A 12,723-nucleotide genomic window follows, 5' to 3' on the forward strand; every position below is an offset into this window, starting at 1 on the left:
AGAGGATGGCTTCTTAGCTGGCTTACCTGGGGGATGCAACAATGGAGGAAGGTCAGGCAGTGTCGAAAGAGTCGGCGCTGATTTAGAGGGGGCAGCCGACGTCGGAGTGGATATTGAGGGGTCCATTCTGGCACCGAAGATAAGTTTTTGCTGGATTTGCCGGTTTCTCAAGGTGCGCTTTTTGAGAGAAGCGCAGCGGGTGCAAGATGAAGCGTTATGATCCGGACCCAGGCACTGAAGACACCAATTGTGGGGGTCGGTCAACGAGATGGGACGTGCACATCGCCGACACTTCTTGAATCCCGGCTTCTGCTAAATCTAAGGCGGAGGCTTCGATTGTGCCAACAGGCCCCGCCGGGGCAAAACAAAAAGAAATGAGAAAAATAAAGATTTTTTTTTTTTTTTTAATAGTAAGAGAAAAACAAAAAGAAAACGAGGAAGGTTAACTTCCAGAAAAAACGCGTGAGCGGGAAGGCAAGAGGAAAAGTTCAACAACTGTTGAGAAAAACGCATCTTCTTAGCTCCGTGGAAACTAAGAAACTGGGGACCGCGCGTCTCAGTCGAGCAGGAAGACACTCGCGCATGCGCGGTGCAGCCTACTGGAACTTTCTAAGTTCTTAGAGTGCAATCACTCTAAAATTGTCCGTACCGGGGCTCCGTCGGTGCCGTCACCCATCAGTTAAGAATATGTTGCCTGCTTGTCCTGGGATAAATGTTACTATGGGGTTCAGGGGAGAGTAGGGAAAGAGAGGAAGAAATATTGGGAAATAGGGTAGGGGTGCATGGGGAGAGAGGGAGAAATGTTGATAATTATGGTGGAAAGGAGGAAGGGAGAGAGGTTTGACCCAGGTATCAAAAGAGGGAGAAAGAGATGGTGGATAGTAGGAGAGAGGCAGAAATGTTGGACATGGCAGAGAATGCTGCAAGGGGGAAGGGAGAAGAGAGATGTTGGACCAAGGGTGCAAGGATGAAAATGGGAGTGTATGAGAGGAAGGGAGAGAGCCACAACAGGTGTTATTTAATGTAGTAATTCTAATATATCAGTTTTTTAAATTTACATCTACTATCTTTATATTTTGCACAGTACAGAAGGATATCACTTTATTTCTTTCTCTGATGTTGCATTGTGGCTTCTTGGTGATTCAATTTAATATTTTTCTATGTGTTTCTATTTTTAATTTGTGGTTAGTTATTCTGTACTGTGTGATTTCTGTTTCTGTTCTGCGTATATGAAAATTGAGACATAGTTTTCTGTTAGCATTAACTGTGTAGGATGGATCTGTACAAATCTGGCTTCTTATTGATGTTCTAATGCTTGGTGCTGTGCTTTCCTAAGTATGTCCTTGTTATGTGACTTGTGGATGCTTTTATAGAGTGGTGCTCATATGGGGGAGGGGGGCTGTATGAGCACCACTCTTTAAAAACATGTTTATTTGCAATGTCTTAGTCTCATAAAATTGCATAAAATCATGTTTGCAATGCCTTAGGCTCATAAAATTGCTTAAAATCATGTTTCTGCTTTGAGGGAAGAAAATTAAGACCGGGGATGGGGATGAAAATGTGGGGACAGGGATAGGGACGGGGATGAATGTTTGTCCTCACATCACTCTCTAGGTACAATCACTCACATAACAATAATTTAGAAAGCTATGAAAATACTTACTTGCATTGTCTCTGTTGGCCATTGCATTAATGCCAATATTGTCAAATTTTGATCCAGCATTTTCATCCAGAAGGAAGCCAAACTTATTAAAAACAAAAGCATAAGAGAAATTAACACTTAGTAGGAGGAGAGGTGGAAAAAGCATAGTCAAATGAGAAAAATGCCCCACATTAACAAATTTCATAACCTGACAGTAAATAGATTGTAACAATTTTTTTCAGTAACTTGACAGCAATAGACAAGCAGTTGATAGATGGGGTAATTTTCAAAGCCAATCAAGTGGGTAAATTGCTAGTCTTAAAATTGCCTTAGAAGGCAAGAACTTACAATCTGGATAAAAATATGAATGGTGTTCTGCAATTTATGTATTTTTAGTTGCATTTGAAGGCAGCATTGCTAAGGACACGTTCTACATTATATCAGTAAACATCCTGTGAAGACTGTATGTTATTAAAAAAATAAACAATGTACATAGAATTTGAAAAATTGTACCTGCACAAAAATCAAGGGCAATAACCTAGGAGATCAGAGAGCAGGGAAAGAAACGGGAGGATTGGGGAAGGGACAGAAAGAAGCCAGGGTGACAGAGACACACACTACAGGAGGGAGAGTAGAAGGAAAGATGAAGAATCCAGAATGGAGGGGGGGGGGAAGTATAAGGAGAGAGCAAGGGAAGGGAGGTAGTAAGGATCTGGGACAGGATGGAAAGATGAAGGGGCAGGAGAATAAAAGAAACATCTAGGTTTCAGAGGGTAGGAGTTAGGACAACCAATTGTAAAATGAGTGGTAGAATGATGAGAATCAGGGACTAGGAGAATTAAACTCGGGGAAAGGGGGACAGGACTTAATATACCGCCTTTCTGTGGTTAAGATCAAAGCAGTTTAGATATTATAGACAGGTACTTATTTTGTTCCTGGGGCAATGTAGGGTTAAGTGACTTGTCCAGAGTCACAAGGAGCTACAGTGGGAATCAAACCCAGTTCCCCAGGTTTTCAGGCTGCTGGAACTAACAAGACTGCTATTCCACTCTCTAAAGTAAGGGAGAGGATCAGATCAGGAGGAAAAGAAGGATCAGAGAGGATCTAGGGTTATGTTGAAAAAAGGAGAGGATCAGGGAAGCAATCCAGACTGAGTGGTGGTGGAAAAGTTAAGAATCCAGGATGGAAAAGGAAGAGGGGAGGAGTAGGCATGTCTAAGCAAGTGACTACTCTCTCTGCTCTCACTATACTCCCTTACAACCCATTTCCACCCATCTCCTCATAAAAATTGCCATACTGGGACAGGCCGAAGGTCCATCAAGCCCAGTATCCTGTTTCCAACAGTGGCCAACCTAGGTCCCAAGTACCTAGCTAAATCCCAAGTAGTAAAGCAGATTTTATGCTGCTTATCTTAGGACTAAACAGTGGATTTCCCCAAGCCATCTCAATAATGGCCTATGGACTTGTCTTTCAGGACATTATCCAAACCTTTTTTAAAACCTGCTGATTTCATCACATTCTTCGGCAGTGAATTCCAGAGTTTAATTATACGTTATATGAAGAAATATCTTCTCCGGTTTGTTTTAAATCTACTACTTAGTAGCTTCATTGCATGTCCCCTAGTCTTAGTATTTTTTTGGAAAGAGTGAACAAGCGATTCACATCTACCGTTTCCACTCAACTCATTATTTTATATGCCTCTATCATATCACCCCTGAGCCGTCTCTTCTCCAAGCTGAAGAGCCCTAGCTGCTTTAGCCTTTCTTAATAGGGAAGTCATCCCATCCATTTTATCACCATTCTCTGTACCTTTTCTCATTCTGCTATATCTTTTTTGAGATATGGTGACCAGAACTACACATAGTATTCGAGGTGCGGCCGTACTATAGTGTGATAAAAAGGCATTATAACATTTTCATCTTTGTTTTCCATTCCTTTCCTGATAATTCCCAACATTCTATTCGCTTTCTTAGCAGCTGTTGCACATTGAGCTGAGGGTTTCAAAGTATCCTCAACAATGACACCTAGAACCTTTTCCTGGGCAGTGATTCCTAACACAGAACCCAGCATCACATAGCTATAGTTTGTGTTTCTTTTTCCCACATGCATCACTTACTCACATTAAACATCATCTGCCATTTTGACACCCAGCCTTGGTCCTCTTGCAATTTTTCACAATCATCTTGCCATTTAACAACTTTGAACAACTTTGTGTCATCAGCAAATTTAATTATCTCACTAGTTATTCCCATCTCTAGATCACTGATAATTATGTTAAAAAGCAGTGGTCCTAGCAGACTCCTGGGGGAACCCCACTATTTACCCCTCAGTTAACAAAATATTCCTTGTGAAATCTTAAAGAAGTCTCTCTTTATGGATCACTCTTCTCTTTACTTGTTACTAATCAGGTTTACAGTCCTTTTTAAGGCCGCTTGTACAGGAAAATTGTTAACAACAATTGATTAGTAACCTGACAAAGGAGGAAAAAGCCTCAGATCCCCGTATGCCACCAGTGTAAATACTTATGCAGGGAGATCACTTTATCGGCTTCAAAAAAAACCTCCAGTTAACTGTAAAATATCTATGCATGCATAGATAAACCAAATCTATGGCAAATACGACGTCAGAATTACTGCTGTCAAACTTGCATAGAATCAGAACACAAACTTATCTTGTTCCAGTCATTTTGTTGCTTAATCCTTGCTGTGCCTACAATTCTCTGCCGACGGATATGGCTAGCCGGCGTTTCGCAGGAAGGATGTGTCAGGGCCAAGGACTTGAATATTCTGTCAGCGCTCCTTCTCTATGCTCTTTGCCGCTAGTGTGAGCATAGAGAAGGAGCGCCGACAGCATATTCAAGTCCTTGGCCCTGATGCAGCTTTCCAGCAAAACGCTGGCTAGCCATATCCGTTCGCAGAGGATTGGAAGATGTGCATACAGAAGACCCATCTCCTAATTTAGAAGGAGGGCATCTGACGCTGGTCTGTTGTATGGCCTGAGCCTGAAGAAGTACCGAGGGACTTTGTGATTGTAATGAGTGGCAAAGAGATCCACCAAGGGAGGGCACCGCTCTCTGAAAACACTCAAGCTAAGAGACTACTCGTGCTACTCAGTCTATCAGCCAGGTGCTGGACTTTCCTGCCAGGTAGGTGGCTCTGAGAACTAGCTTATTCTGAACAGCCCAGTTCCACATTCCGACAGCTTCCCAATACGGAGGACAGGATCCTGTACCCCCCTTCTTGTTGGTATAATACATCATAACCTGATTGTTTGTTTGTTGTTTTTTTAAATGATATTTTTATTGAGAATGGCAAACGGCTCATACAAAAAAGTACACACATCAAAATGGCAATACAGGAGAAACAGGTACAACAAAGATGAACGAACAAGGAGGATGTCTCACCAAAGGAAAAGAGAGTCCACGTGGAAGCAGGTCACGAGGGCAAAGCCAAAGAGAGCCATTCGCCATAACTTTTTCAAATTATTAGGAATCACCAAACCACAGGCAAACAAGCAGCAACCCACACTCCCCACACCACTCGCTCAACAGTCACACAACAGCCACCACTACATCCATCCCAAGCTGACCACCCATACAAAATCCACCCTCCCCTACCCTCGGAGTACAGGCAGGGAAGCAAAAATGCCCCAACCAAGGGGTCCAGGAGAGCAAATGCAGGCGGCATACATAAGAGACCTCAGGGAGGAAGGAGGTCCAATAAGCTCCCCCATAAAGCAACATAATGTCTCATGTCTAATTTGGGCGACATCATAACAACAAATCTCAGTGCGCCATCTCTCTCAGCTTGCTGTGCCATTGAGTAGTGGGTGAGGGGTCCTCAGACGCCCAATAGGTCAGAATCAATTTTTTCTTCACCAAGGTGGCATTGTACAGGAATCTACATTGAGAGGGAACAAGGCCTTGCCCACATAGTGACCCCTGAAAGCCCAGAAGGAGGGTGCCATAATCCCACTCTATGGATCTGTGGAGAACAGAGTCAAGAAGGCCCAAGAGCTCCTGCCAGAGAGAGATCTCAGTGCACTTGAGAAACAAGTGGAGATAGGTTCCAGGCTTACACTTGCACTTAACACAAAGGTCGCTGCTCCACAGCCCAATCTGAGCCCCCCTATGCCTAGTGAGATAAGCTCTGTGTAAAATTTTATACTGCATTTCCTGATAATCTGCTGATTTAGAAAAGAGAGAAAGGGTCCGGAAACAGTCCAAGAATTGAGAGTTTGAAATGCCCTGGCCCAAGTCCCCCTCCCACTGCTCCCGCAATTTGCACATCACAGGAATCTGAGAGGAGAGCCGCAGAACCCCATACCAGTGGAACAGCCGGTTGAGCACAGGTGGGGTAGCCGCAAAGATCTGGTCCAGAGGCCCCGAGGCCCAACCCCCCTCTGTCTCCCAGTTGACAGAGGACCACTAATAGCGCAGCTGTAGAAAGGAGAACAGAAATTTATGGGGAAGTGCCCATGCCCTCCGGACTTGTTGGAAAGAAGGAAAAGAAGCCTCCGACAAATTCAGCAACTGCACCATAGAACGGCAGCCACGCTGCGCCCACTCCCAAAACACCGACCGGCCCCAGCCAGGCAGGAACCCCGAATTGCCCTCAAACAGTAAATAAGGAGAAACCACAGACGGTAAGCCCTGGCGTTGCTGCCACCACTGCCAAGCCCGCCGGAAAGGCATCAGAAACCAAGAGTGAACAGCGTGGTCTGGCTGAGAGTGTATAAATTGAAGAATTGAAAAGGCAGGCTCCAACCTGCAACCAACCACGGGGGGAAGGGGGGAATAACGATCCTGTCCCGTGTAACCCTCATGAATCCACCTCAGTAAAGTGGTAGTATTATACAGTCGTATATCAGGGTCATTCAACCCGCCAGCCCCTTTAACTAAAGTCAATTTGGCCAGGGCCACTCGAGGGGCCTTAGACCTCCAGATGAACCTAGAGATGAGAGATTTAAAACGAAGCAGCAAACCCAAAGTGGCACTGTCTGGAGGGGATAAAGTAATTTAGGAAACAGGACCATCTTGACTAAGGCCACACAGCCCAACAGACCCAAAGGAAGATCCTGCCATGCCTGACACAGTTTACCAATGTTATCGAGATGGCGAAAAACATTCATGGAGTAAAAGGTAACGGGGTTGGTACCCAGATAAATTCCCAGATAGCGCACTGGGGTAACCGAGGGCGGGATATGAAGTAAAGCATGCCACGGCTCTGCGGGGCCTCCAGCCAGCAACAGAAGCTCAGACTTGCTGCAATTAACCTGCAGATCATATAGTGCCCCAAGGCCTCAGCCAAATGGATGGGGGCCTGGTCCAAATAGAACAAGATGTCATCGGCAAAGAGACTGATTTTGCATTCCCGCCCCCACCCCCCAAATTCCCTGAACACTAAGTGTCAGATCTTGAGTGTCAGGGGCTCTATGGCAAGGAGAAATAGGAGTGGGAAAGTGGACAGCCCTGCCTAGTCCCCCGTTGCAGCCCAAACGCCTCCATCAGACCCCGACTGATGAGCAACCGAGCCTGAGGCTGAGTATACAGGGCCCTGACCCAGTCCAAGAAAAGCCCCATAAAACCATAGCCCTCGAAGATCCAAAATAAATACTCCAGGAAACACTATCCTTCATGTTCAATCTTGCCACGCAGATTGTCCCGCTTTACCCTTATGCTCGTGGATGGCCCCCAAAACCTTCATCAGGTTCATCAAAGCCCGGGTACAAAGCCCACCTGATCCGGGTGGATCAAGCCCGGCAGAAAACAGTTGAGACGTCACACCAAGGTTATAGCTAGCAATTTGACATCCTGGTCCAAGAATGATATGGGGCGAAATGAGCCCACCAGTTCCAGGTCCTTCCCTGATTTCAGCAGCAGCATAATATGTGCTAGATTCTCGGGAAACTGACCCACAGTGCTCACCACTACGTTATACATCTGACTCAGTGGTGTAGCCACCAAGTCCCGGAGCGGCCAGTAGTATTCCGGACCCAATCCATCAGGACCCGGTGCTTTAGCTAAGGTAAGGGAGCCGATCGTGGTAGACATCTCCTCCGCCGTAAGGGTGCACTTAAAGTCACCACCTGGTCATTGGTCAACCGAGGCAGGCCCAGATCCGCGAAAAAGGTGGTTAGAGCCTCCCTATCCATGGGGTGCTGCCCAAAAAGAGACTGATAGTACTGGACAAACTGTGAGGCTATATTAAGCTCCCCCATGTGACAGACACCCCTAGTGGACAAATCAGATTGGCCAGCAGTTTCCCTGTTTTCCTACCCAGCGATAAAGCTGAAACCGCTGATAGTACAGAGAGTGCTCCGTGCGTTTATTGAGAAGCTCCTCCAGTTGACCCCGGACCGCCTGGAGCTCCGCTCGATCCCTATCAGACAGCGTGCGAATATGAGACCGCCAAAGATTATGAAGCCTCCTGGAGAGCCGCAAGAGCTCCCGCTCCTGCTTCCTTCATTGACTCACAATGTAGGCGATAATGTGCCCACAAAGCACCGCCTTAGAGGCATACCAGAAGGTGACGGGACCCACATCAGGTGCGTCATTCGTAAGTTGGTACTCAACCCAGCACGCTCGCAGAAAAGTGTGAAAGTTAGGGTCATGATACAGATTTGGGAGGGCAACTTCCAGAAAGAGGTGTGAGACGTAGGGGCTATGCTTAACCGGAGGCCCACCGGGGCATGATCTGAAAGTGTGCTCTCATATATTTCAGAATGAGTAGCCATGGAGAAGAGGCATTTATCAAGAAGGATAAAATCCAACCGGGCATACACCTTGTGGGCATGTGAGTAAAAGGTGAAGTCAAGGTCATAAGGATGCAAAGTGCGCCAGACGTCCACCAAGTCCAAATGTTGAGCAAGAAAGCTTACCCTTTGATTATCATGATCCCTAGTGCACACTCTAGGTGGTTTACAATCCACCCCCAGGTTCACAGTGATATTAAGGTCCTCGCCCAGAACCATATAATAGTCAGTATGTTGGGATATATGGGCCAGAACAGCAGAGAAAATTTTATAAGAACATAAGAAATGCCTTCACCGGATCAGACCCTAGGTCCATCTAGTCCAGCGACCCGCACTCGCGGAGGCCAATCTAGGTGTTCCCTGCTGAAGACCTTGTTTACCCGTATCCCTCAATGTGATTTGCAAGAAGGTGTGCATCCAACTTGCCCTTGAATCCCGGAATGGTGGTTTCCAACACAACCTCCTCCGGGAGGGCATTCCAAGCGTCCACCACTCGTTGTGTGAAACAGAATTTCCTGATATTTGTCCTGGGCCTATTGCCCCTCAATTTCAGTCCATGACCTCTTGTCCGAGTCACATTTGACAATGTGAATAATGATGTTTCTTGCTCTATTTTGTCGAATCCTTTTAGTATTTTGAAAGTCTCTTATCATATCCCCTCGCAGCCTTCTCTTCTCGAGGGTGAACAATCCCAGTTTTCCGAGGCGCTCTTTGTAGCTCAAATTCTCGATACCTTTTACTAGCTTCGTGGCTCGCCTCTGCACCCTCTCCAACAGGGTTATATCCTTCTTTAGGTAGGGAGACCAGTGTTGGATACAGTATTCCAAGTATGGTCTGACCATTGCTCTATAAAGCGGAATTATGACGTCCGCCGATCTACTCGTGATTCCCTTCTTTATCATGCCCAACATCCTGTTTGCTTTCTTTGCCGCCGCTGCACATTGAGCCGACGGCTTCAGGGTCTTGTCTATCAGTATCCCCAGATCCCTTTCTTGTTCGCTCTTGCCCAATGTTACACCTAACATTTTATATTCATGTTCATGTTACCCAGGTACATCAATTTGCATTTTTCTATATTAAACTTCATCTGCCACTTTTCCGCCCATTTCTCTAGCTGGTTCAAATCTCTCTGGAGTTCTTCTCTGTCCTTTTGTGACCCAACTGCCCTACATAGTTTTGTGTCGTCTTCAAACTTGATTAAATTACTTGTTGTTTCTTTTTCTAGGTCGTTTATGAAGATATTGAACAAGATTGGCCTAAGAACCGAACCCTGGGGCACACTGCTTGTCACCTTCTCCCAGTCCGAGAACTTCCCATTTATGCCTACCCTCTGCAATCTGTTTTCCAGCCATTCGCCTATCCATCATAGTATATCCCCTTCTATTCCATGGCTTTGTAGTTTCCTCAGAAGCCTTGCGTGTGGAACCTTGTTGAACACTTTCTGGAAGCCTATATGGCATCTTCTCTCCTTCTATGCCCCTTCCAGAAAATGTATGCCTTCCCTTTCATCTCTCCTTTCACCCCCATTGGTCAGGCATCTCTCTCCTCTTCTTCCCTCTCCCACACCTCTCTTCTGCAATCCTTTTCTTCCCTCATTTTGCTTTTCAATTTATTTTCTGATCCATCTAGATTACGTTCTTACTACCCTCTCATCAATTTCTTTTTTTACTGCCTACCTACAGCTCACCACCTCTTTCCCTCACCCCCTCCAGTATTTCCCTAACTCAATCCTTTTCCCCCATCATCTGCCCTCTTCTCCCTCCCCACTTCCATCATCTGCCCTTCTCCCTACTTCCATCATCTGCCCTCTTCTCTCTCCCCTTTCTCCCCACTTCCATTATCTGCCCCTTCTCTCAATCTCTCCATCCACCACAGGTCCATCTTTCTCCCTTCCACACCTTTCCGATTTTGGCAACAAGATCTGCAACTCTCGCCCCCCCCCCTGCGATGACACTTAAGATCGGCAATGGGCCTCCTTCTACCCCTGGCATCAACAGAACTTCAGATCGGCAACGCGGTTCTCAGTCAAAAGCGGAAACAGGAAGCTGAGTCAGAGGGAAGCTTTCGACGTGAGCACTAGAGAATGACACGGGGAAAATCTGTCCCTGTCACTGCACCGTCCCCTTCACCACCCTGTCACCGTCCCTGCAGCATCCATACAAGCCTCAGTACTGCAATATTTAGATTATTCCTTCCATATAAATCACAGTTCTGGCTGCTGAACTGGAGAAAGAGATGTTCAGCTGGCAAGGCTTTGTTTATAAATTTTTATCAACACAACTAATATACTACTTTATCCTCAAGCAAAAAAAAAAAAAAGAAATAGAATTTTTTTCTACCTTTGTTGCCTGGTTTCTGCTTTCATGTTCTCATTCAATTCCTTCCATCCACTGTCTCTCTTCTCTCTGCGTCTTCCATTTGCTCTGTTACTGTGCCTCTCCCTTTCTCTCCCCTTCCAAATTGGTCTGGCACCCATCTTCTTCCCTCCGCTCCCCCCATAGTCTGGCATTTCTGTCTTCTTCCCTGCCAGCGTCTTCTCCCCATTCTCTCTTCCCCATTTCCTTTCAGCATCCTTCTTCCCCCCGTCCTTTCAGCGTCCTTCTCCCCCCTCTGTCTTCCCCATGTCTTCAGCGTCCTTCTTCCCCCCGTCTTCCCCATGTCCTTTCAGCGTCCTTCTCCACCCCTCTGTCTTCCCCATGTGCTTTCAGCGTCCTTCTCCTCCCTCTGTTTTACTCATTTCCCTTAAGTGTCTTTTCCTCTCCACTCCACCTTTCCTCCCTTTCTCCCTCCCCGCCCCTTACTTTCGTGGCGCTTCCCCCCCCTCCCGACAACAGGCCTGGTCCGACAAAAGGCCCGGTCCGACAAACCTCCCTGCCCTGTGGCTGCGATTCTAAATTACCTTCTTACAGCAGCTGGAGCATTGTAGTTGCATATGGCTGCCGTAAAGGTCATCTCTGATGCAACTTCCGGTTGCGTCAGAGATGACCTTTATGACAGTCACACAGCTTCAATGCTCCAGCTGCTGTAAGAAGGTAATTTAGACTCGTGGCCACAGGAGAGGGAGGTTTGTCGGACCGGGCCTGTGGTCGGTCAGGCGGGAAAACGCCACGAAGGTAAGGGGACCTGGCCGGCTGTGCACCCCCTCCCTAAGGCTGCACCCGGGATGGACCCCCCCCCCACCTGGTACGCCACTGAGTGGCACCACTGGCTAATGTGTTGCCCCATGAATTGATAGATGGACATTCTAGAACAGTCCACTGAATGCTCTAGTAGCAAGGACAAGCCAAATTTTGATGGATGTAAAAATGAAAATGTGTTGCATATTATGAATAGCAAAATGCCTGGAGGGCACAAATAATTTTTTTCTTTTTTTTTAATTTAAAGTTTTCACAAAAAAAACATTATTACAGAAAACACAGATAACATGTTTATACACCAAAGACTAAAACCCTTTTTCTTCACATGCCACCCAAACTAATACTATTTCCTACCCTTTGGTATCATGCTGTCTGTTGTGTGACCCTCCTTCCCCCCTTTGTTTTAAATTTGTATAATATATGTGGCCTGGGCTTCCAAGATAGTATTTCTGAACAATGTTCACACCTAATGTGAGAAAAAATTACAGGTATTCATGTAATCAATACTCCTACCTCTTCAGCAGCAGCAAACATGTCAGCACTATCTTTATAGCCTCTCTTCTTTCCCTGCTTTGATCCTTCAAAAGCATAAAAAAAAGCTGTTAAAATAAATTTAAAGCAAATATACTGTATATAAGATATATCTAAAATCTGCATTCACACGAGAATTTTTTATAAAGAATTTTACCCAAGTATACCGCTGTGATCTGTATTTCAGTCCAGGGGATATATCAAGCTTTTTAATAAACATAAAATGGCTTGACTGAAGAACTGCCCTCTTCAACTCTGGTTATAAGTATGTGTGTTCCTTTTCATATATAATTTTAGCCACATTAAGAAGGTGCTCCTATTGGTGTTTAGTAGAGAATGACATGGTGGCTGTTACCCGTGGGTAACCTGCTGAAACGGGAAGAAAAAAATAAGTGGTCGCTGCAGGATAAGGCCATTCACCACCCCAGAAAGCAGTGAATGGCCTTGTCTCTGCAGACAAATGAAGGATTGTGCGGTCCAGCAGCCTCCATCCTCCCTCCCTTCGCCTCACCTTTGCTGGCGCTGCCTGAGCATTTCAACAAGTCGCTCCTCTCCGCACTGCAGTGAGCTGGCTGTGCGGATTGGCTGAAATAAACCACACTGTCCCTCCACCTGTTGTGTGCTTGGCTTCTCCTGCCCCCAGAAGCGGAATGTCAGTGA

General features: G+C 46.0%; 1 protein-coding gene across 1 annotated transcript in view; it reads right to left on the minus strand.

The window, feature by feature from the left end:
* CEBPZ (CCAAT enhancer binding protein zeta) overlaps positions 1–12,723 on the minus strand; it is a 348,861-nt gene that overhangs the window by 24,370 nt on the left and 311,768 nt on the right. The window contains exons 14-15 of the mRNA XM_033935900.1: positions 12,046–12,110; positions 1,664–1,745 (exon numbers count right to left, since the gene is read on the minus strand). Of these exons, the coding sequence (XP_033791791.1) occupies positions 1,664–1,745; positions 12,046–12,110 (147 nt within the window). The remainder of the gene's footprint in view (positions 1–1,663; positions 1,746–12,045; positions 12,111–12,723) is intronic.

This window comes from Geotrypetes seraphini, chromosome 3 (assembly GCF_902459505.1).
Source record: "Geotrypetes seraphini chromosome 3, aGeoSer1.1, whole genome shotgun sequence".
Lineage (NCBI taxonomy): Eukaryota > Metazoa > Chordata > Amphibia > Gymnophiona > Dermophiidae > Geotrypetes > Geotrypetes seraphini.